At 41.3% G+C, this 25354-nt stretch overlaps 1 protein-coding gene across 2 annotated transcripts; it reads right to left on the bottom strand.

The window, feature by feature from the left end:
• Window positions 1-567: 567 nt before the first annotated feature.
• Window positions 568-25299, bottom strand: ADGRF4 (adhesion G protein-coupled receptor F4). 2 transcript variants are annotated; one of them, XM_004739728.3, is made up of 11 exons: window positions 24423-25299; window positions 23291-23330; window positions 15751-15859; window positions 14742-14796; window positions 12229-12380; window positions 11016-11267; window positions 8769-10148; window positions 6527-6568; window positions 6012-6071; window positions 4944-5000; window positions 568-1299 (listed from the first exon to the last, which is right to left on the bottom strand). In XM_004739728.3, exons 3-10 carry the CDS (start codon window positions 15835-15837, stop codon window positions 4953-4955), a joined length of 2076 nt encoding a protein of 691 aa, XP_004739785.1. In that variant the 5' UTR covers window positions 15838-15859; window positions 23291-23330; window positions 24423-25299; the 3' UTR covers window positions 568-1299; window positions 4944-4952. The 2 variants fall into 2 exon arrangements, with proteins under 2 accessions (XP_004739785.1, XP_004739786.1); XM_004739729.3 differs by lacking the exon at window positions 23291-23330.
• Between the last annotated feature and the right edge of the window lie 55 nt (window positions 25300-25354).

Here is a 25354-nt window from a genome sequence, read left to right as displayed (position 1 = left end):
CTTGTGTGTCCACACACACACAGTCATTTTCAGCCCTACCCAGTGACTGCCTGTTTAAAACCACACTGGCAATAGAAATTTCATTGAGTGGGCACCTGGGTGGCTCAGTGAGTTAAAGCCTCTGCCTTTGGCTCAAGTCGTGGTCGTGGTCCCAGGGTCCTGGGATCTAGCCCCGCATCGGGCTGTCTGCTCGGCAGGGAGCCTGCCTCCCCGCCCCCGTCTCTGCCTGCCTCTCTGCTTACTTGTGATCGCTGTCAAAAAATGAATTTAAAAATCTTTAAAAAAATAAGAAAGAAAGAAATTTCACTGAGCATGTCTAAAAGACAGTAGTGCTGTTTGCTAAATATTTCTAGGTCCTCACCTTATAAGTACATGGTAGGATTACATTCCTGGGCCTCCTGTGTGTCTGGCCAATGGGTCCAGGTAGATTGATAAAAGAATTGTACCCAAGAATGTACCATACCAGTGGGGCCATCCACCTTGAATGAACTCACACATGAGCAAGTTGTGAAAAGTAAATGGTTTTATTTTTATTTCTAAAATATTTTTATGTATAGGGGTTTAAACACATACACACACACACACACACACACACACACACACTAATAATAATAATAATACCTACAAGAATATTTTTAAGTATCACAAATAAGGAACCTAAAGTCCTAGGAGCAAAATTATTATTAAAATAGACTACTTAGTCTATTTTAATAGACTAAAATCAGAAACACATTTAAAAGTCCTCTTATTTTAATTCTGTTCCCATTCTTAGGAAACCTACCATAATTTAACTGTCTCCAAAGTAGAGTCGGTATTTCTGCTGCCACCCTCCCCCCTCCACTCCCATCTCCGCCCCTTCCCCGACACTGGATCTAACTTCTGTCCCCCAAAGCAAGCATGATCCATGCACAATGACAATGGCGGGTTTATGGAGCCACAGAGCAGGCCTTGGGCATGAAAACACACCTCATCCAGTAGACACCCAACAGCTCCAGCCTTGTCCAGAAGCTCAGAAAATGGCTTGCTGTCTTAATCTTGCCAAGGTTGACCAAGAAGCCAGGTGCCTGCGAGTCATGGGTCAGTCAAAGAGTCAGTGGTTCTGGCTCCTTCAAGCCCAGGCACCAAACGTCATTCTCATTTTCCCCTCAGCAAGCATTTTCACCCTGACAGCTTAGGTGTCACTCCTGGCCAAAAGAGAAAGTCTTCCAAGGAAACTTGGTTGTCCCTCATGCCGGCCTCCCTCTCCCAGAGCTTCACTCTCAGTCCAGGACACGGAACATCCATGAGGAATGGAGCGGCCTAGGCAAAATGGTTGGAACACACGTTAACAGGAAGAATAGTTGGCATTTACTGATAACTTAATTTGAGCCAGGCCTCATTCTACAAGTTTTGAATATTTAGCTCACTGAATCTTTAGACCATCCTGGGAGGTATGTATGATGATTAGACCCATTTCACAGATGAGGAAACAGGCACAGAGGCATCGAGCAATCTCCTCAAAGTCACACGGTAAGAGTCACATGGTAATTCTCCCAGCTTCCTTCTTCTGTGCCCTCTGCCTTCTCCATGCTGCTCCTCAACCCAGCCCTAAACTCCGTCCCCAGAGCCCTCTCACCCTCTTGGGCTACCTAAGCTTGGTCTCTAGAATGACTTGCTCCTCTGAACTTAAAACTTTACGTACAAAACCGTGTTGCTTCTCTGAGGCACTGGCTCAGTCAGTCTCATGTCTTACTGGGGGATGAAGAGTTCTGCATCTTTTGAGGTGAGTTCAGGCACAAGCAAATATGTGGAAGGGGTTTTATAGGAACTGAAGAGACTTCCTGGTCACACTGGAGTAACACTGGGAAACAGGCTCTGTTTGCGTCCCGGTAAAGGCCCGCCCTCCATATGAACAGCAGAGGGCGCTGTGCGGCTGTGCCTTCATAATAAGCCTGTCCTCTAGCTCCCTCCCTCGTCCGCCTCCAGAATGGGATTCCTTCTATTGGAATCTAGACCTAAAGCCACCTGCCGAGTTTGCACACCTCTGCAGTTCTTCCATGATCTCAAGATCTTTTAACAAACCTTTCCTAACCCCGTTTCTTTCTTTTTTTTAAAAATATTTTATTTATTTATTTGACAGAGATCACAAGTAGGTAGAGAGGCAGACAGAGAGAGAAGAGGAAACAGGCTCCTTGCAGAGCAGACCTCCCCACGGGGGTGGGGCTTGATCCCAGGATCCTGGGATCATGACCTGAGCCGAAGGCACAAGCTTTAACCCACTGAGCCACCCCTAACCTTGTTTCTAAGAGCAATCAAACTCACTGGGATATGTGAGCTTCCACCCATGCCTAGGGTCTCCAGTCTCTGCAAGTCCAATTCAGAACTCCTGCCTCCCCGTCTCACCAATGGACTTAACGCCTGTCTCCTCAGATCCCATCAGCCTTCAACTTTGTGTACTGATTTAAGACCTGCAATACTGCCTTTTCCTTGTGGCTTAGGAATACTGCCTTGGGCAGTACTGCATTTACGAAACACCCCGTGCAGCAGAGCTGTAATTCTGACCTTGACTGGCTGGAACCCCTCTCTTTCTCTGCTGAAAGACCCAAACCCCACCTGGTGCTCCTAGGTCTCCATTTACTTACAGTACATTTCCTACTCCTGATGCCTAACTTATTGGCCCCTAACGTGGTCTAACCCTCATGTCAGCTGCTGGTCCTGATCCTTCTGGTTCCATGTGCGTCCAGATGTAAAAAGCAAAGCTCCAATTACTGAGAAAATTCAATAGGAGAGGGCCACCTATGAAGGATATGCTGAAAAAAATGCAACCCTCAGTTCATGCCCCACCTCACAGGTTCAAAAGTAAGAGCTGAAGAATCAGGAGGCGAGGATGTCTTTGGAGAGTTGTTAATACACTCCCACCCACCTTCCTCCACTTTCCCCCAAGTGCCTGTGGAAGTTATGTGCACCTCCCCATCACAGGAAGGAGTGAAGTCCAGATCCTGGTTTCTACGGGTCTTCTCCAATTTTTACTATAGCCAACCAGGTATGCCCAACTAGCTGGAGATTAGACTTCAACCATACCTCTTTTCTCTAGAATGGCTAGATTTCAGATCCCCAAGAGCCAGAATCTCCTCCACCTGAAGCAGTCTAACAAACTTCCTAAAGCAAGTCAAACTGGGACCTTACTGGAAAGGTTATCTTGCACAGGTCATCTGAATTATCTCCTGGTAAATGACTGATCAAGAAACATTATAGTGATGTTCCACTGTGGGGGAGCTCTACAGACTAGAAAACGGGCAGAGGTGGGAGAGAGAAACCTTTTAAAAGACTCTGATATCCCTCCTCGCTCCTTTTAGTTCTAATATAAAAACCCGGATGTGAGAATGATTAAGTAAGGATTTCATGCCGGTGTTTTCCCAGCACCCCACACATGACAGTCAGTGGATATGACAAAGCTCTCTTTCTTTCCCTCCCTCTCCCTGGGACCATGAACCAAGGTCCCACAACAGCACAATGTGAGGTTTGTAGGCTCTGTAACACAGCGGTTCTACCAACTCAGAATGTCTTTGACTACATGAGATTATTTCAATTCTCCGCTTTGCCCATTGTTCACTATTCTGCCCTGACTCAGAAAGAGAAGGAATGTAAAAGAGGATGTACCTCTGCCAGATGGTGTTTAAACAAATCTGAGACTCACTATATCCATGTTCAAAGGCCATGAAACCTCTCCAAGACAAAACCGTACCCAACTTGATCCCCCCCCAACTACATCTCCCTACTACCCCCAACTTGATCCCCCCAACTACATCTCCCTACTACCTCTCAGGCTCCTGGCTGCCACTGTGTGACTGATCTCCCCTTCACAGATGCCTAATATTTGTTTTCTCCTAATTTCATCTGTGTAGAAATATGTCTCGGAGTTTGGCTGTGAGGCAGCTAGCTCTCTGCAATTCTAACCCACACCCCCTTAGGGATGATTCTGGGCTCTACTTCACTATGGAAGGATAGGCTTGTTGCTTTGTGATTTCAATCAATTAAGTCTTCCTTCTCAACAATGAGGTTATTATAAGTGTCACCACTCACAGACAAGATGGAATTAGGGTGTGTGAGTGCTATAGACAGCAAGGGTGTATCCTCTATCAGTGTAGATGTGATGATATCATTCGCTCACTGAGGAAAGGAAAGTACATTTAAGATTTGGTCATATAAGAATAAAAAATACTAACTCAGAGGGATACATGCAACCCAATGCTTACAGCAGCATTATCTACAGTAGCCAAATTATGGAAAGAGCTCAAGCGTCCATAGACTGATGAATGGATAAAAAAAATTATTATATGGTATATTATATATTATGGATATGTATATATATTAGCCTAAAAAAAGAATGAAATCTTGCCATTTGCAATGACATGGATGGAGCTGGAGAGTATTATGCTGAGTGAGTAAGTCAGTCAGAGAAAGACAATGATTTCACTCATATGTGGAATTTAAGAAACGAAACAAATGAACCGAGCAGGATAAAGGAGAGAGGGAGGCAAACCAAGAAAGACTTTCAACTACAGAGAACAAACTGACGGTGATGAGACAGAGGTGGGCAGGGGGATGAGTGAAATAGGTGACAGGGATGAAGGCGGGCACCAGGTATTGTGTGGAAGTGTAGAATCACTATGTTGTACACCTGAAACTAATATTACATCGTATGTTAACTAACTGGAATTTAAATAAAAACTTTTTTAAAAGATTTAGACATATACACTGAGATGACATAGGTTTTAAAGATGTGCATATTTTCCTTTATGTACTGGGCAATAAAGCAGTTTCTAAGCTCTAAAAGATCTGTCTACTGTTCCCTCCCCATCTCACTCCTGCCTCACACTAGAGGCAACCGTGTGCTCACAAGGGCATTAAGAAGTTTGTCACAACTTGAAAGCGAAGATTCTCCTTGAGTTTTTAATACTCACATCTCGTCTTCAACGATTCATTAATTTAGATCCATTGGTTGGGCTTAAAGATGCATTCTAAATGAAAAAAAAAAGTAACAGTGATCTCAGTATGTAACGGTATTGAAAAAAGTTTATTTATATTTATGTATATGAATGCTTAGAGATAAACATGTGAAAACAAGCATTAGAAATGACACAGCTACACAGAATAAAATCACTTTTCATTGAAACTAACATTGTTAGCTGCATCATTCTTTTTATGTTCCACTGAAAAAAAGAAAGAAAAAACTTGCCGATTTAATCATGACATGCCACTGATTGTAAAACACATTCCAATTGCAGAAATGTTAGAAGGTAAAGAAAATGCCTATCTTAGCATTGATGAACCAGGCTAACAAAAGTCACACCCAATAGTAGCTAATCGTAAATGCTGACTGTCAATGTGTTCAGAAAATGTTTTGTCTGTTTATTTTTAAGAAAGTAGCTACTACTGAGAAACTATTGGTTGAGTAAATGACTGCTTTCTAATTAATATGGCAATGATTTCAGTTTCAGTTGGTACCTTAAAAGATGGATAGCTTGGTCAAGCTCAGGACCAATAAGTATACATATACTTCAATCCAAGAACAGGGTTTACTGAAAAGAGTCCTGAGCAAGGACACTGTGAATTCTCATGATTAACTGGGCTTCAGGCGAATCTCTTAAGTACTCTGCGCCTATAAAACGACTAAGTTGGACTAGAATTTCATTTCTAACTCATCTCTCATTTCCCAGCTCCGGTGTTTTAGGAGTCTCTGATCCTTGTTTCATGTTGTCCCATCTCAACGGTCCAGACCTCAAAATACATCCAGTGGTCCAGAAGGATGAAATACATCCAAGCTGCAACACTCTCTTGAGAGGTACATTCTACTGACCTTAAGCTTTAGCCGGCTACTCCAAATGTGTCTAGTGAAGAAATGAATGAATGAATGTGTGCCCTAATAATTCTCTTTGCTGACAAATCCGGAATACTAAGCTATATTTGTCTTGTGTGACTCTCCTGAGGACACTGACCCTTCATTATTGAGACTGAATGGGAGGGCTTACCTCTGCGACCCTTGTTCTGCCGTTCAGTGAAGACATCCTCATCTTCAAAGCATCTCTTATCTAAAGAAACAATAACAGTGAACAAATGACAACATCCCCCAAATCCAGACCCCTGTCCTGAAACTTCAAGACCACTAACCCTGGCAGAAGCAGCTTAGGCTTACGGCTTAGCATAGTGCTTAGCCAAAAATAAGACTTGGATTAAAAATTGAGGTATAGCTATAATTACATTTATAATTAAAATTAAAATGTTGGTTATAATTAGATCTAGAGTTAAAATTAAAATTCAGGTAATGGTTTTTATTCTTTTGGATACACTCACACACCACCTCCTGTTAACTTAAGTACAGGAAATGAGAGAGTAGAGTTCTCTCCTTTTCTCCTCTCAGCTGATGCCTGAAGCACCCCCATAAATTCACCCCATGGACCAGGTTTTCTGATCAAAACCACTCCATCCCCCTGCTACCCTGAGCCACATGGAAATATTTACAATAAGAGAAACAAATTCAAATTACCTTATGGTCCATAATGGTTCCAAACAGTAAGATGAAGAACCCCTATTGCAAAATTCAGAAGTATGAGAGATGGTATGGCAGACAACATCCCAACTGTTATTCTAATACCACCCTTCTAGATATCTTCAAGGACAGTTATTGGATGTTAGAAACTTCAGCTTTTACTGATTCAGAGAAAATACATTGGCAAATTTTTCTGTGATTGTACCTCAAAGAAAGAAGGTCACCTTCATGTCTGGGCAATACAGTTATTGATATTTATTGAATGACTGCAAATGTACAATGGTGTTTTCCCCCTTATTACATCTGTTTACCTTCTTTCCAAATATTAAGTAGTTGTTCTTACTTATCGTAGCAGTAACATGACACAACATGACATGGAATCCTGTAGCTCAAAGTGAAAATCATGGAAGCTTTCTTGAGAAGTGAAACCTGTATTATAGTTACTTTCAGTTGGGGTTAAAAGTCACAAAATAGCAGGGTCTCTGAGCTGATGGAATTAGTTTATTCATAAAAGAGAAAACTACAGAGCTCTGAAAGACAGGGTCTCTTGAAGTTTAAATTATTTGGTTACCTGTAAAGTCACAATAATTGATAGCCAATCTTTTTAAATGGTGGAAGTTGAAGTTTAAGAGAATTCTGGATCCTGCCATGAGAATGGAAGGAAGGCTGGGTTTCCAAGGAGAGTTTCACGGCAAAGAAACGCTAATCAGAAGATGGAAACTTTTAAATGTGAGTCACAGAGAAAGCTTGCTGAGAAAAGTTGGAGTGCATTTAACTAAAAGTGTTTCAGTATTTTTCTATCAAGAAAAAAGAAAAAGAAGTGATTCAGAAAAGAAACAATAAAACTTTCTGGAGCTTAATTAAGTTATAAAGTTAAAAAAAATAGAATGATATCATTAGTCTCCCAAATAACTTCAAGATTTGGGGAGATTTATGTCAGTCGAAGAGCTTTTGATTTCAGAGGAAAAAAAAAAAAAAAAAAACACCAAGAACAACAACCCTGAGTCAAATATTTCTCCTTAAAGCCATGCAAGGCAAAGAGTGAAATAAATGTTCTCCATAGTTATTAAAGACATATGAGTAAGATATATGATTGATCTGAGCTGGCATTTCTTAAAAGTCTGCTTTATATTTTTACCACATTTTTAAATATAGTAATAGTGACACATTAACAGGAATTCATGCTGCTTTACTAAACAGTTATATTTATATATTTAAAGCAGTGACTGGAAATTTTTTTCTGTGAAGAACCAGATAATAAATACTTTTGGCTTTGCGGACTACACAGTTTCTGTTACTGCTACTCAGCTTTGCTGTCATAGCTCAAAAGCAGCCATAGGCAAAATGCAAACGAATGATTATGGCTTTATTCCAGTAAAACTATTTACAAAAACAGGAAGCAGGCTGGAGTTTGCCAACCCCTGATGAAAAGCATAATTAAGGATATGAACTTGCCTAATTTACTATTCCTCGTAGGTATGGAAAGCAGTCTGGCTAGTGGCAGCTTCCCAAAAGTACAAGCTCAGTAGCCAACATAAAGTAAAGCAACTTTTGGAGGGTTAATTTTGCCAAACCAAGTATGGGAGAAGAGAAAAGAAAAGAGAAATGACTTTAGATTCAAATCTTTGTCTTACTAAGGAGAAGGGTGAGACCCAGAGAAAAGTTACACTTCTAGGGTCAGGCAACACACAGTCAGATCTATTTCAACGAAGAACAACCTCCATTTATTTCACCGGGATGAGCCATGAGGACTCCTAACTGGTTAACACTCAAAGAGAATGGCAAGTCCTGTCTAGTCCTCCCATGGGAAATGACTGTTCCACTGAGTTCCCAAACTGCTTGAGAAAGGATAAAAACTGCTTTGTTTTGAAGCATACCATGTGAGTGTAGATTCATACATCTTTGATCAAAGACTAGTCCTCTAGAAGTGAAGGTCAACTTCATCTAACACTGAAACTTTAGGAGAGATACAGGTGGACCGGTTGAGGACAGAAAAGAAGGAGATTCCCACCCAATCAGCCTGATCAGCTAAATCCAACTTGACAATCAATGGGGTGAGAGGAGCCACAGCTGAATGTCTCCAAGACATGGAAAGAAATGGAACAAACATTTTGTATTCTATATTTTTCAATCATATAGCCAGAATATGTCATATAGCCAGAATAACAAGTTATGAAATAAAAATATATCTTATAAATAAAATATTAATAATATTAACTAATAAAACAAGTCTACTTACCTGGAAAGCATTAAGCAGGGCAAAAATTATATGGAATATCAAAGAAGTGCCTTCTATAAGCGTAGCTACTCCAAAACCCCAGGTCAGTCCCAGCAGTGGGGTGAGGATGGCCACATTTTTGCTGATCCTCATAATTATGGCGAGATCCTGAGACTTGGAACTGCCAATAGAGGGCCTCTGAGTGTTGACAGCAACAACCAAAACCACCACAAGATTCACGGCCACAATGACTAAGGCTGGGATGGCAAATGCTAAAAGGGCTTTGGTATTGTCCCAGTTAAGCCAACAGGCATCGGGTCTCGTGTAGCCTTTCTCTGGCACTGTGATAGCAACTGTGGTGCCAGCGATGACCAGTGGACACCCATAGCCAATGGCAAAGCCAATGGCCATCAGGCGGGACTTCATCATCCTACGGAAAACAACCAATATTCCATAGATGATGAGCAGTGCTTTGAAGAACATCCAGAAAAACAGAGAGAGGTAGAAAAAGTGGCTGAAAAATGTCAGCGCAACACACCACTTGGAGTCCTGGGCCTTTTTGTGAAAGTTAGAGTTTATGATGAACCACACATTAGCAATCAGGAGCGACACAGCTATGTTCACGATGCACACATGACGCAAGTATGATATCTCCGTCACAACCACCCGGGACCACACCAGGGCTTCAATGGTCAGGCAAAGAATCAAGCTAAGGATGGAGATGCTGAGCCCAATGCAGGTGATGTAGTACAGGACTTTGTTGTCTATAGATTTGGGGGACATTAGAATGGAAAAGGACATCACCATGTTGGTGTAGTTACACAAGCATTTCACTCTGTTCGTGATCTCCAGCGTGGTTTCACAAGCATTCTCATCCCATCTCCTTTTCCTCGAGTGCCAGCCAACACACTGGGCCCTGGCATTCCGGGATTTGTTGATCTTCTCAAAGGTAAATAAGACTTGCTTCAGTCCTTCCGGTAAAATCACCGAAAGAACGAGACCATTTACAGGTCTAGGAAGACTCACATTTTGCGAGCGGACTTCCTTCAGTATGGCCCCCAAGGTGGGAAAGGCTATGCTGATGGCTTGGGATGCATTTGGTGACAGCTTCCACAGGTCTTGCCTGGGAATTTCTATCATCCCTAAGATACCCTCTGTTGTACTGTTCATGCTCGCGGAGAAATTGAACTTTTTCTCTGAGGTATTGTGGTTGATGCGAAGCCCTTTTGCCTGAATGAAGAGTTCATCTGCAAGGTTCTCGGATTCATTGTGCATGCGGAGTTGCCTCGCAAACAGATTCACTGACTGCAACAAATCCGAGCTGGTATTTTTGTCTGGAATGAAAGCCCAATTTGAAATGGCTGCTGTGTCAAGGATGTGGTTGGCCACTTCACTATAACTCTGCAGTGGAGGGGAAAAAAATGGAAGTTATGCTAAGGATTTACACATTAGTGTAGAAAGTCAATCTCTAAACCCTGAAATTTCTCGAGTTCAAGTGATGGGATCTTCTTTGATATATTGCTCTTCAAATTCACTGTTTATTGGAATCTCATGCTAAGAGGACTTCAGAGAGAGAAGTACAGTAAAACAATCATTAAAATAAAATGAAAATATAAATAAAGTTTATTACTTTATTATGTGCCCGGGGACAGCATTTCCAAACTGCAGTTTATATAACCTAAGAGTTCTCATGAGCTATTAATGATTGTTTAATGGAGGGAATTGGGGGTAAATTCTATAAAAACCTAAATTTGAGAAACACTGCATACTGTATCTCTATACTCCCCCCTTTATAAAGAGGGCTAAACTTCATTAACACATGAAAAGTTCTAAAAAGTCCTGCCAGAAGGAAACCTGCTTAACTTTGTTTAACCCAGAATTTCTACATCTGCTATGCACAGATCTCCCTTGTAGAAATGAAACCCCCATTAACTTTTCTCAAAATAATTGTGTTCTACAGAATTAAATTTGGGCAACACTGGAATAGACACACTCTTGCTCACAGCCATCCTTTCGGGATATTTTCTTGAAACTAGTAAGTCTGTACAGAAACATGTATTAAAAATGTGCTAACTTCTTGAAAATTTACATAAATTAGAGTGAATCGACCTGCAGAATTGAAATAAAAATCCTGTCGTTGTTATGGTTGCTGTGGCTGTCTGACTTTGGACCGTACATTTGAAACTGTTAAAATGCAAGATTTGGTTAAGAAAAAAAAAAAAAGGAAAGAAACCTGCCAGTTTTTAAAATGAAATTGTCAAAGAATACCTTCATTTTCTCTTGGGTAACATTATCAGACAAGTCTGTAGAAATATTTCTTAGTAACTCCACTATGAACGCGATGTTTCCAGACGTGGCTTCTGATGACTTCACGACATCGAGTATGCAGGCATAATCAATTGGACAGTTCCTGAGGATTCCTTGAGCTACACTCTCCACGGGTTCTGGAGCTCGAAAATCAAGAACGTGAACAGGCACAGATGATGCTGCTAGGGAGAGGCGTGATGCACTACTGAAGTCCTGTTTAAAAAAAAAAAAATTTGTTCAAAAATGATGAAATACCTAACATATTTCAGAATAAAGGAGCGAAGGCACAAATACACCATGAGGGGAAAATGGAGAAGCAAGCGGAACTAAAAAGGGGTTTAGATGCCAAGAAAGACAGAGAGTGTAGGATGGAGTCACACCCAGACAGGAAGTTCCATCAAAATTGCCACTGAGATCAGGATACTGACCTATCACTTTCAGGATAGTGGTTTGTTTGTTTGTTTTAAGATTTTATTTATTTATTTGACGGAGATCACAGGTAGGCAGAGAGGGAGGTGGGTTGGGGTTGGGGGGGAAGCAGGCTCCCCGCTGAGTAGAGAGCCCTATGCAGGGCTCAATCCCAGGACCCTGAGATCATGACCCTAGCTGAAGACAGAGGCTTAACCCATTGAGTCACCCAGGTGCCCCAGGATAGTGGTTTTAACCCAAGGATGATAACAAGACATTTTCTCCCGAGATGTGGAGAAATTCTAAAAACAAAATCTGTCTACTTATTTTATCTTTTTAAAAGGGGAGTCTCATGAAATTTGTGTGGGTGGGGATGGATGGAGGTTAGCAGGTCAAATGATGCTAAATTGTAATTTCAAGAAGTTTAGAGTTCAGTAATTAGGCGAAGGTACACACAAATCCATCTCAAACTTTAAGCTCTAAAATTTGAGGTCAAAACTCAAACTTCAACCTCTAAGCATTTACCATTGTGTAAAGGAGTTTTTAAAGAAAAGATGCTGAGAGGGAGAAAGAGAGAGTGAGGAGCAGGGAGAGTATCTGAGAATTGGGGCAAGGAAGGAAGGAGAAGAGACAAATTTCCCACAATCTGCCATTTTCCCAAGTCTAAGTCTGAGATTTATTGTCGTGCGGAACAGAACACAGGAAAATGCCTCTACGGTTTCCTGAGAAATTAGCCCTAGAAGCCAATAATATGCAAATGCTTCACCTTAAAGAGTGTTTCCACCGAGAGGCTTGTACATGTTTCAGTTGATTTTTGCCACTTGTTTTGATGACATGTAAATCCTATTTCTCCACGAAAGTGCTGAGCACAGGGCTGGCTGCAGTTGGAAGCCATGGTGCAAGGTCCCTGGCATTTCTCTGAAAAGCAAGAGAGAGAGAGGAGGGGGCCTAATTAGCATGACTGAGCTCTGACGGAGGCAGCTAACTCATTCTAGGGATTTGGGGATTGTCTGCTTTCCAGAGGAGGTGACATTGAACAGAGTCTTCAGCACCAAGCAAGGTGTGCCAGGCAGGGTGAACAGCACATGGAGAGGAGGGGTCGCAGGTCAGACAGAAAGGCTAGTTTAGAGCAGCTGAGGGGGGTGGGGCAAGAGATGAAGATGAGAGACTTGAATTCTGTGCTAATATGGGGGTTACCAGAAAACATGATTGGATTTGTTTTTGAAAGATAATTAACAATACCATAGAGCAAAGGCAGTAAAATTTTCCATAAAGGCCATGATAGGGTTGCCAGATAAAATACGGAAAGTCCAGTTAAATAGTAAATTTATTTTCAGACACAGTTGAATCTCATTATTTGCAATAGTTATGGTCTATGGAGTTGCTTCCACAAACACCGAAGAAGGGGAAATCAAGGCAGATTCTTACAAGCTTTTCCTCACACTTTTATCAGCTGATTAATATATATTAGCTCATTTTATGTGTGTTTCTATTTAAAGACATTTCGTTTATGTTGTTGATTCATTACCATTGAACCCATGGCAAATAGTACCATAACTCATAAAAACACATGAACAAAGCTCATCTAACACATGAATTTTCTCTTTTAGACACATCACAATCTCCTTAGGAACACCAGACAGCTCTTCAGAACTATGTCAGGGCTATTTTAAATGACAAAATCACAAACAAAAAGTATAAAATACAAAAATATGGCATTAGTAATGCACAAAAACAACACTTGTTTATAGTAGGACAGCTAGAACAAGAAGACAGAGTGCTATCTTGTTTGGCTGGAAACTTGTACCTGAGCTAACTCAATTTTTTTTTTCTGTCTATGAATGATCCAGAAAGCACTGTGAGTAGTGATTTGGGGGTCACCAATAAGTTCCAATAGGAGAATGAATAGGAGAATTTATAAATGTAGAGTCCATGAATAACAGGGATCAACGGAAAATATTCAGTTAAACAATGAATAAGTTTCTATTGTTCATATGACACATGCAATATCATTCATTGTTTATCTGATTTTTAAGTTCAATGAGGAATTCCATATTTTTATTTGCTACATATGAAAACTAGCCAGAGTATAAATATTTTCACCATTATAAACCAGGTGTCTTTCTCAAAGCTACTCTGTCTTTGTGGCATGAAGGCCATCAAAGATAGTAAGAATATAAATGGACATGGCTGTGTTCCAATAAAACTTTATTTTTAAAACCTGGTGGCAGGCCTAATTCGGCCCATGAGTAGAGTGGATTGACTTGAAGCAAGGAACCCAAGAATGAGGGTGTTGAAGTATTCCCGGGAAAAAGGATCTAGGATCTGAAAAGAGGTAGAAAAAGAAAAAAAAAAGTAAAAAAGGATCTGAAAAGAAGTAGATCCTAATGGAAGCTAGTAAGGTGTTGAAATCTTTAAGATGTGGTGACTGTCTGTGAGTCAAGGGAAGCTCTGTGGATGACTCCATTCATAGAGAAAGGAAACAAGGAAGTTTGCATTTTTCTTTACCACCTACCCACTGTCCCTGGTTTTGCAAAGTCATTTAAGCTCAGCGCATCTCAATTTCTTCATCCATACAGTTTGGAGGTGATGCCACAATCTTGTTTAAAACTTGAATGAGTGAGCATCCTGTTCAGCCCTTAAATCAGTTTTGCCAATGCTCAATGAAGGTTAGCCATCTCTTTCCCTCTTTTCTCAAGTCCACATCAATGTATAAATGTATTTCTTGTTAAAAATATACTTGGCCATGTCTGTGCAGAATCCAGTGATCTCTGCTATTTGGGTAAGAACCATGTGATTTCATTATCTCGCTACTAATAACTATCTCCATAGTTTTTTTCTGAGTTTTTGAGAGTAACCCATCTCACCAACACAATACCTATCTTACATCACTTCAGTAGACTTCTCAGCACCAGAGTGTAACATACATTTAAGTATTCTGAAAATACCTTTGCACGAAGGCATGAATTCTGCCCTGTTCCTTCTTCTGCCTCTTATTAGCTGATTAATTCAAACAGATTTCCCTTTGGGGTTTTAAAGTAAACACTTGTCTTCTACTCTAGAACACGTGAATAATTTGCCAACTTGGGTCATTGACTATGCCATGGATAATGGTATAATTGTAAGAAAGCCTGTCAATACTGGTAAACAATGAGAACTTGTTAGAGACTGTTCGCCATTTGAAAGTTTGTGGTCTGGGGACATGCTCTGCCAAATCCATGCTTTTTCTTTACTCTGCTCAGTCTCCCTGTGGAAGAACACTCTTCTGTAGACACCTACCTTGTATCCTTCCAGTCATGAGTTTCCCTTCAGGATGTTGACGTTTATCTCCATCCTGTAAAACACAAATTCCCAAAGGTCCTCTTTACTGTGGAACTCTCCTTGCTTATCTCAACATAGAGGCTCCATGTGGAGATCAAGAGAAAATGTGTTCATGACTCAGAAGAAAACTGCACCAGGTCTGCGTGTGATGTCACAGAAATTTTCAGACGGAATCATGGAGGTGAACACAGACAGAGAATAAACCCTCCTCTGAGGAGGGCAAGAATCTTGCCAGTGGTCATTTGGGCCCTGAGGGTCAGGTTAGTGGATTGGGTACCTATTTTGGGAAGCTCAAGTACTCAGGGAGAAAAGAGATGTAGTAATTATAATGCTAAGCTGGTCTCCTTCTGTATTAACTGTAACTATGAAATGAAGCTAATATGATCCACCAAATACCATAGATCCCCTGAGAGGAAGAAATGAGCAGATGCTAGGAATAATCATTAGGTGACAATAATAGAATCACAAACTCTTCTGCAGCTATAAAGGGCTATAAAAATTATCTAAAAGAAAAAAAAATACCCTTTATGTTATACATAAGGAAATTAAGACTCAAAGAAGAAAACAACGTATGCAGCTAATAAGAAGAAAAGGTAAGGTCTGGAGCTGAAATGCTACCTGCCAGGCTAGTATTCCTCCTCCCAGCAGCTGCCTGTTTATGTTCTCTGTGGCTTGCAAAGTGATTTTTCTATTATACTGTTGTGCTCTGTTGCACCATGCAAATACACTGTTGCAGGGCCCAGCCACCTCTCAACTTTTCTTTGTCCCCTTAAAAAAAATACATATATATATATATGTATATATATATATTTTTTTTTATAGAGATAGATGTAGATATATATCTGCAAGAGTAAAATTGTAGTCATTTGAAATTTTATTTAAGATCATGTTATTTGTCATAAATTTAACTCATCTAGGAGAACTGGCAGATTTCCCATGGGACCACTTGAGAATGGATTAAACTTACTTTTATGTGGACCTTGGATTTATAGTGAGAACATTCTATGCCCAGAAAGAACATTAAACAGCAAATCATGGTTGCCTGGGACTTCATCTTCACACATTAGGATCTTCACCTGCAATACAGAATGAAAGTGGATTCAGGTGGAGTTGATAAAGCCAGACAACACAAAACTTAGCCGACTAACCAACCCCTTGGTGACCCTATTGGGTACTCTGAGATGTCCATACCAAAACATTCTGCTTCTAGAAAGGACACGAATATCTACTTTCAAGCCAGCTAATGTGTAAAAAATGGAAAAGACTTTCCTTCAACTGGCAACTTGTCTACAAACAATAGACAGGAGTGATGGAAGCACTAGGAAGGATGTATGTTCACCAAGGAACCATTTCTGATTATTTGATCCACGATTTTCTTTAATCATAACATTTATCAAGAACCTTTATTTACCAATCACTTTTCTAAAGTCCTCCTTTGCATTAATTAATTTAATTAGATGATGTAAGACAGTATTATCATCTTCATTTCATTAGTGGAGAAGCTAAGGTACCAAGTGACTATGAGTCAAGGTCACTCATAAAAAGTGGTGGAGCCAAGGGTTCAACCCAGATGGTACAGCTGGAAAGTCAAGTTCTAAGATGGGATCTCTCAGCAATGGTACTATTGACATTTTGGGGATGGATGGTTCTTTTTTTGTTGGGGGCTGTCCTGTAAATTATAGGATGTGCAGTAGCATCTCTGACCTCAACCCACTAGATGCCAGGAACAGCTTCCTCCCTAACTGTGCCAGCCAAATATATCTGTTATGGGCAAATGTGCCCTGGGAGAGGAATTTGCTCCCAGTTGAGAACTACTGTTCTACAATGTACTGTCTCTCTGGGCAAAGGGGGTCAAGGAACTTAAAATGAATTGAATACACACTATCGTCTGTTATTGGAGCAAGCACTGAGATCCTCTCTCAACTATTGATCAACTATTATACAGAGAAACTAGAAGCATGAAAAGATAATTATTCTTTGGCTAAATCTCTGTTTCTTGCCTTTTTCTTCTTCTTAATATATAATTGACATGTGACATTGTGTTAATTGCAAGCATAAAACATAGTGATTTGATATTTGTATTTTTGTAAAATCAGTACGTCTAGTTAACATCTGTCACCACACAGTTACAATTATTTTTCTTTTGATAATGCCTCTTTCTTGCTAGTTCTACCTTTCAAAGACAAATTTCCAAAAAGCATCTCCATCACAGTTGAAGTTCATCAACATCATCATGATTTGATTATGACAACCATACTTCTCTTACAGGATAGCAGAAAAAAAGACCATTTATTGGAAGCAAAGTTCCTTAGAACAATGCTCTCTTAGTACAGATGCAGCAAAGTAAAAATGTCATGGACTTTATATTCAGCATGAGCTAAGTTGTCAATAACATTTATGCTATTGATGAGCTATTTGACATTTGCTGAGCCTATTTTCTTTCTCATCCATTTCATAAAATGTGGGATGATTATTCATTCTCTCAACCACCCTTTATCAGGTGGCTCCTATTTGTCAGAAACTGTGCCAGATGTTGGGGATAGGGAAGTAAAGGGTGCTGTCATTTCCATAAAGGATGTCCAGTGGGGAATTCAGACAAGTCAAACCAATAGTGGGAAGAGCGATCAGCTACATACTCTACCTAGTGAATAAGGCCAAGCAGAAACTGAGCCTCAGCAAATGTAAATTCCTTTATGTTGTAATGGAGGTGAACGAACTCTGATCCATCTATGCTCACCAGGCAACCTGTGGCCAGGGAGCAAAGAAAACTCACTGATCAGGGATCGTCAGACTTTTTCTGGGTGGAGTCAAGACTAAGAAGGTCTTTCATGACTGCAGTGAGCCTTCACATGAGAGGATGAGCCACAGGCACTTACAGGAAGGCATCCAAATTGTCTTTGAGCTTAAAATTCTTTGAGTTCCTAACCAATGAATGGGGAGACGTATTTGGACTTATACTGTCATCTTGTAGAGCAAGTCTGAGCAGGGGAAAGGAAACATGGCCGAATGACAGGCAAAGTGTGGTAATGGATTTGCATAGTTGCTGGAATATGTGTGTGGAATTCAAGATCTTACGTGAGTGCGTGGAAAGAAGTTCTCATGTATGTGGCAAATTGTTGGATGGGCACACTAAGCAATTTGCAATATTAATATTATTTCGGATAGATTTTTAAAAATTGTTTATTTATTTACTTATTTATTTTCAGTGTAACAGAATTCATTGTTATGCACCACACCCAGTGTTCCATGCAACACGTGCCCTCCATATTACCCACCACCTGGCTCCCCCAACCTCCCACCCCCCACCCCTTCAAAACCCTCAGGTTGTTTTTCAGAGTCCATAGTCTCTCATGGTTCATCTCCCCTTCCAATTTCCTTCAACTCCCTTCTCCTCTCCATCTCCCCATGTCCTCCATGTTATTTGTTATGCTCCACAAATAAGTGAAACCATATGGTAATTGACTCTCTCTGCTTGACTTATTTCACTCAGCATAATCTCTTCCAGTCCCATCCATGTTGATACAAAAGTTGGGTATTCATCCTTTCTGATGGAGGCATAATACTCCATAGTGTATATGGACCACATCTTCCTTATAGGATAGATTTTTAACCATCATCATAAAAGGAAATACCAGAAGAACCAATATAAGCTGTCTTAGATCTATCTGTATATTTCACATATACACCGGTGGCTTTCCAAAATTTTTATCCTGACACAGTAATAAAACAGATCTTAATCATGACTCAATGTGTACAGAAATATATATGTATGTGTATAGGTATCCATACATAAAACTGGAAAAATGCATAATTTTTATATTTTAAAAGGTTTTATATATTTCTTATCCTTCCCACCTATGAGCAAGACACTCTCTGCTCTGTCCATGATTTTTATCTTGCATTCCACTCTATCTGCCATTCTTTCGGAAACTGGTCGCCACCCACTAAATTGAATCCATAACCCTCTAATGGATTGTAACCTGCAATTTGAGAAATAGAAATACAGAATGGATGATTCATTTTCATTATCAAGTTGAAAATCGTCCACTTCTCCCACTGAAGTGGTCTCTTTGGTCCTTCCTCTTTACTTTTTCACAATCTATCAAAATGTTCTTCCCAAGGTACATGCAATTGGGAAAAAAAGATACCTACATTCAGAGCCAAATAATAGGACGGATGCTGAGGTTAAATGCAATTCTCTTCCACCTAGAGAGCAATGGTTTGAAATGCACAGTGAAATGGGCGAAGACGAACCAACAGGAGGCCACTTAAAAGAAATGATGCCTGCTATCTAAGGCTTCAGAAGGAAGCATTTTACTGTCCACAGTTTTCAATATAAGAACTTAAAGTTAATCTTGCTGGAAGAAAGTTGGACATTTGGCACAATGATGTGATGTGATCTGATGTGGTTTAGGAAGTTCAAAACTGTTTTCCTGAGCAGTGTTAGGGCCTCTGTAAGCCCACGGCTCCTGAAAGTGTTTGGAGACTAAAGGATCCACTAGGCGTGGCATTTTCTATAGATCATTATGCTCTTTGTGGAACATGATGAAATAATGACATATTCTTTTTTTTCCTTAGAAAAAACTTTCTAACAGATCGCTTATATGTAGTGTGAAATCATAAGCATGGCTACATGAAACACAAACATTGAGCTGAGCATAATTAGCTGTTTGGAGAGTTTTGGTTAATTAACTTGCTATTTCATCATTCATGTTCTTATAGTCTGGTGTATGTAACCCATCTACTACTTTATATGATAATTATATGGTAAAGTTCCTTCAATTATTACAAGTGGGAAGGAGGAGATGTTTAATAATGTTACCCAAGAGGAGGCACAGCATGCTTATTTTTGCCTAGTTTGATTGGTAGGGATGGGTCAAATGGAGAAATGTTTTCAAGGTAGCTCCAAATGGGTTTTTTCTCCTCTCACCAAAAAGAATAGAATGGAATCTGTCCCACCATGATATAGATAGCTGAAGCCAAAAGCCAGAGTGTTCTGCAGAGCACAATGAGCTAGAGCTTTGGAGTTCTGAAACAGGGAATTGAAAAATAAAAAGAAGTATATCTGGCATAATTCATAAACAGAGTCTGATATTTTATAGAACAGAATAGAAGAAACATACTTAGATTCACCATTGATAAAGACTTAATAAGCAAAGTTGACTTTGCATTTTGCATAATACTGAACTGAAAATTTTCTGTGAATATAAAGTACTTCTAGGCACCTAGATGGCTCAGTTGGTTAAGCATCCGACTCTTGATTTTGGCTCAGGTCATGATCTCAGGATCGTGAGATCAACCCCCATGCTGGGCTTTACACTAGGTGTGGAGCCAGCTCAAGATTCTCCCTCCCCCTCTCCCTTTACACCTCCTCTCTTAAAAAAATACTGAATACAAATATAAACCTAAAATATATATATTTGGTATTTCTCCAATACCCAGCACAGTGTCTGCAGGTAGCAACTGACCTCTTAAAAGAATGAAGAAAAGAACAAGGACATAAAAATCTAAATACATATGACAAGAGTGGATTGTCCAAAAGAACATTGACAAAAACACAGACAGTACTGAAAGAAGCCGTTTTCAGATGTGAACGTAGTAAGGACAACTTGCCTGGCCCAGGGGTCTACTAGTTCCTAGTAAAGATTGCAGGAGTCAAGGCCTGGTTCTCTCCTCCATGGAGAACCCAGAGTTATTCTGTGTCCAGTATGCTAAGATGACCTCATGCCATTCACTGACCTCTGGCTTTATAGTGTGTTCAGTTTAACAACAAAACTGCATTTTCGTAAGATCGCTATTTCTCTAAACCCTTCAGGTATGGTGGCAGGAAAAATGGTTTGTTGGCAAAAATGGTTCCTGACTATTTAAATCAAGATCCTAGTACATGGTGGGGGAACATAAAAAGAGTAAGCAGTAATCCTGACAGAAGAGTGCTGTATGCCTAGGGTGGACGCTTACTACCCGCCACTTGTTTACCAAGTTTGTAGCAGGCACCAAAGTTGAATTTTAGAAGAATGGAAGAAAAACATGACCCTGCACTGCCCTAATTGTTCTGTGATTTCAGGAAAACTGCCTGTTTTGTTTAGTAAGGCAAACCATACAGAGCTTGGTGTCAGTTGAGGTTGCCCAAGATATTGTGTCCTGAAGTGGGTTTCTCTGGAACACTGGTCTCATAACAGACTAAGGTGTTCCATGGTCAGATAAGTTGGAGAAACCACGTGTCCCCACACCAACCGCCCCACCCCGCCCACCCCTCTTATATATACGGACGCATAGCAGAGTTTCTGGGAATCCTTGTGGTGAAAAGACTGCTCCACTCTGGTTGTACCAAATTTACCTTCTCATCCAAAGTCCTCTGGGGAAATTTAAGGCTGCTGTTCAAGGACCATGTGTCATCCTGGAACACATTAGTGTATCCAGACTCAGACTACATGTGCAGTTGTTGGACACCTACCATGTGCCAGCCCCAATGCTAACACCTGCCCAGGAGGCCACACCCCGGGACCCAAAGTAGCGCCTCAGAGAGTAACAGACCTGAACTTAGAAGGAGGCAATGGATAGGTCATCTTTAATGGTGAGAAGAGTCAGAATCATCCTGACACATGATTCTCTGGGTGGAAAGGTGAGGAAAGGCAGGGATGAAAGACATCTCAGGTGTCTGGGATGATCCCAGCAAGGGGAAGGCAGACTCAGAAATGAATAATTAAAAAGAAGAAGAGAAAACAAGATGCAGAACTCATGCCTGAGTCTTCTGTGGCAATTAGGTGACTAGTTACCTGACATTTACAAAGAAACACGCCCTGTATCTTGTTCCCAAAGTGCCTGAAAGTTGGCCTATTTCAGAGATTAAAAGCAATGAGCCACCTGGAATTGCAGCTTCTCAGGTACTGGAAAAGTAGCATCCCAAATTCCTCCTCCCTGCTTCCCTAACCTGCCTTCTCCCTCGGTGCATCCTCATAAAAGTGTGAATTGCCCACTATCAGCCACTTTTGTCTTTCACTTGGTAATAGGCGATTCTAGGCCACTGAATGGAAGCCAGACTCTGCTCTAACAGAGTGATTACTTCAGAAAGAGAGAGAGAGAAAATCACCTTTGCTGGCCCCCGAGGCTAGGAAGACAATGTAGCTGGACTGAAGGGTCCCAGAGGTCATGTGACTCAGGATATTCCCTCCCCAGAGAACTCCCAGCAAGGGATGCCTCCCCCATCACTGCCTGTGCTCCAAGCCCTGATGACAAAGGGTCAAAAGAGCACAAGAGCTAGTGTTCCCAGCCCCAGAGCCTGAGAGAAATTAGCCCACACCTAACAGAATAGGCCTCCCCCCAACCAAAAAAATCATGTTGTCATTAGGAGGTGAACAGGAAGGGATATTTCTTGGTCCCGAGCACCCAGCAGAGTGTAAGAGTGGTAATAGTTACCCCGTCAGCATGTGCTCAATAAATGAATGAATAAGTGAATGGCCCCACAGAGAATGATACCAACTTTGGAAGTCTTTGCTTTAAAATCACAAGGCAAGTTCTCGATCTTAGAGGGGGAGGTGAGCATATGTGCTACTCTAGATCCTTTTGGAACCTAGAGATTTAAGTAGACATGCTCTGAACCTACCTCTTTGTTATACTGCTTGGAGCCTCTGTGCAAAAGGATTGCAAGGTCCTGTTTAGGCTTGGCAAGAGACAATGCCACACTAGATGAGTGATGTCTGCTCCCAGCATGGCAGCGTGAGCACCCTTTCTGCCCTGTCTCCATGGTCAGAACTCACAAAACCCTTTCTTGGAAAGACCTAGAAGACTCCAGCAGTTCTGACACACCATCTCCTATTTGTCCCACCTCCCTTGTACTAAGAGCTGGGTTTCTGAATGAGTTAGAATCAAGAAATACAATTAGTCTGCCTGGGTCCCAGAGCTTTTTTCTGACCTTCCCTAGAATGGGGTTGTAGGATATGAGTCATGGAACCCAGGCGCTCCCCACCTGCCCAGACACGCTGCGTGAGAGCTAGCATCAGGACACTCAAAGCAAATTTAAAAAGGTAAGCCTGGGAATAGTAACCGCAGTCAGGAAGGAAAGAATGCATTGGAAGCCGTGATCTCTCAAACTCCTCCACACAGAACACCCCAAGGTGAGCTGGGTGAGGATGTTTGCCTACGGAGAGGACACTGTCTCAAAGTGTTACCTGCCTCCATGACCTTCACTCCAATGTGAGGTGGCGGGGGGCGGTGGGGGGCTTCCACTTGTTGGCTCACCTTCTGGGCAGCTGCTCACCTCACACTTATTGGCCAATCCCTTCTATGGGAAGGTCCGGTTCAGAGAGGTTAACTGAGGGTGAGGAACTTAGAGACTGCTGACCTACATGTTGGGGTGTGTGTGTTCTATTCCCCTCAGCCGATTTTCATAACCGTATGTCCCATCTACTCTGCTGGGGTAATTAGAGCTGATTATAGAGTCAGACAGCTAAACAAGTTGTTTGCGTGTTGTTTGGCGTCAGTAACAGAACGGATTAAGTCACTCTTACCAGTTGTCCCTTGCCATGGCAGAGCAGTTTCATAAAGAGCCTTGGGGGAAAGAAAGATAGAAAAGATCTATTACAATCAGAAGCGTCTTATTCTGGGCTATTTAAGATGGCTTCTAGCCAATCTCTTTGTGGCTCAGTATCTTTTCTGAGAACGGCAGTCTGGTTCAAATACTGTTATGTTTGAAGAATCACACAATTTCAGATCTGGAAGGTATCTAGCCTCTCACCAACTCTCTCAAGACTTACAGGATTTTAAAGTAGTTGGTCAACTGGGCAATTGCTTGGCTCCAGGAAGAAAGGTCACTGAAGTACTGACACACACACACACACACACACACACACACAAAGGCATCTTACAACATACATTTGAAAGGTCACAATTGTCCTCAGAGGATAAGGAATATAGGTGATTAAATGGTGTACAGTAGACCACTCAAAACAAGGGTAGATGCCCTTTACAAAAAGATTTAACCATCACTAGAGGAAATGTTTCCTTTTAAGTTGATATAAAGAAAGCTTTGTTAGCCACACTATAAGAAGAAAACTACTAGGGCGCCTGGGTGGCTCAGTGGGTTAAGCCTCTGCATTCAGCTCGGGTCATGATCTCAGGGTCCTGGAATCAAGCCCTGCATTGGGCTCTCTGCTCAGCAGGGAGCCTGCTTCTTCCTCTCTCTCTGCCTGCCTCTCTGCCTACTTGTGATTTCTATCTGTCAAATAAATAAATAGAAGAAAACTACTAAAGGAATGCTTTATAATAAATTATATACATCTTTACGTTCAGCCCAAAGGAAGGGAATTGCAAGCTGGTTTGCTTATCCACTTTATCAAGCAAAGGGACAGTCAGAAAACAGAGTCAAATTGCCTGACAGAGTGCTTTGCATTTTCACTCCTGGGAGTGAGCAATTAGATCCTGACAAATGACTTCTTAAAGAAAAACAAATATAAAAGAGATCAAGGGCGGACTTCAACCTTGAGCTAGCCAATTTCTAAATAATGTCAGGAAGGCTTCCTGCAGAATCAAGCACCCCAGAGAATACCACCAGAAATCGCGCATTTTCCCCATTCCATAATATACGCAAAACCAATCCAGTCTTCAGTCAGAGGAAGGTTTGCTCCTGGCATGGGTACTCACCGCATCCAGGAAAGCTAGCAGCCAGGCAGGAGAGTTGGCACGGAGCTTCCAGCCATTGTGCCCCACCATCCCGGGTGCCTCCCCTTGCAGGTCCCATGGTCCCCCTTCAGCGCCTGTGACGCCACTTCTCCATTTTTCAAAGAGAAATCCAAGAGGGCCCGGTGCAAACCAGCCACCGATGGTGAAAACCCTATCTGAGAACTGTAAAACCGCCTGGGGTTTCAAGGCTTGTGTAAGTCTGTGATTCACTCCACGATGGGTCCATCAAGCACGCTGAAGAGAAATTACAGGTTTCTCCTGTCTGGAGTAAATCCATTAAAATGAGTCACTTGTTTGTGCTTTAATTCCTCATCTTTATCTCAGACGATCACATGAGACCAGGTTGCATCTACGGCTCTAATGTAATTAGAACACGGGGGATAAAATGCAAAGTTGGGCCCCTGTGAATGAAGACTTTTAAGGGCAATCACAGTTTGTCTATGTCGGTGTTGAGCCTGGGGAAAAACTGGCTAGGAAATGGATTGGTAAATCATGATCTAATCCCTACCTTCACCAAAGAGATGTTTGTTTTATTTTTTAATAACTGGCCCAAGAGTTCTTAGTGAGCCATGGGCCATGACCGTGGGAATTCAGTCACAGAAGGCACAGTCTCCACTTACTGAAAACTTCATGTGGTCTGATTTCTGACAGGGTAGCCAAGCCTGGATTTCCTCTCTCACCACCAAAGCCCACACATCCCGATTCTACTGTCTCCTATTTCCATAGTTCCTCCGAGCCACAAAACCCAATGCAAACCTCCGTTTCAATATCACCAGGGGAAATGCTGACATGAAGGAGAAACAAGGAAAAGGCAGTTTTGTTACATCTTTACCGTAATGACAACTAAGGAGGCCACGTTTGTGAAACTAGGTCATTTCTACTGAGGTTGCTCA

Source organism: Mustela putorius, unplaced genomic scaffold (assembly GCF_011764305.1).
Source record: "Mustela putorius furo isolate JIRA1106 unplaced genomic scaffold, ASM1176430v1.1 tig00003983_pilon_pilon_pilon, whole genome shotgun sequence".
NCBI classification, from domain to species: domain Eukaryota; kingdom Metazoa; phylum Chordata; class Mammalia; order Carnivora; family Mustelidae; genus Mustela; species Mustela putorius.
This window is presented reverse-complemented; position numbering and strand designations above follow the sequence as displayed.

What these genes read in the sequence shown, in the direction of transcription:
- ADGRF4 (XM_004739728.3), bottom strand. Translation starts at nt 15,837, where the DNA reads ATGAAGTCCCAGGCAACCATGATTTGCTGTTTAATGTTCTTTCTGGGC. An exon ending in CATGACTGGAAGGATACAAG is followed by an intron (nt 12,381 to 14,741) that starts GTAGGTGTCTAC and finishes CTTGCTTTTCAG; the next exon opens with AGAAATGCCAGGGACCTTGC. An exon ending in CGGTGGAAACACTCTTTAAG is followed by an intron (nt 11,268 to 12,228) that starts GTGAAGCATTTG and finishes TTTTTTAAACAG; the next exon opens with GACTTCAGTAGTGCATCACG.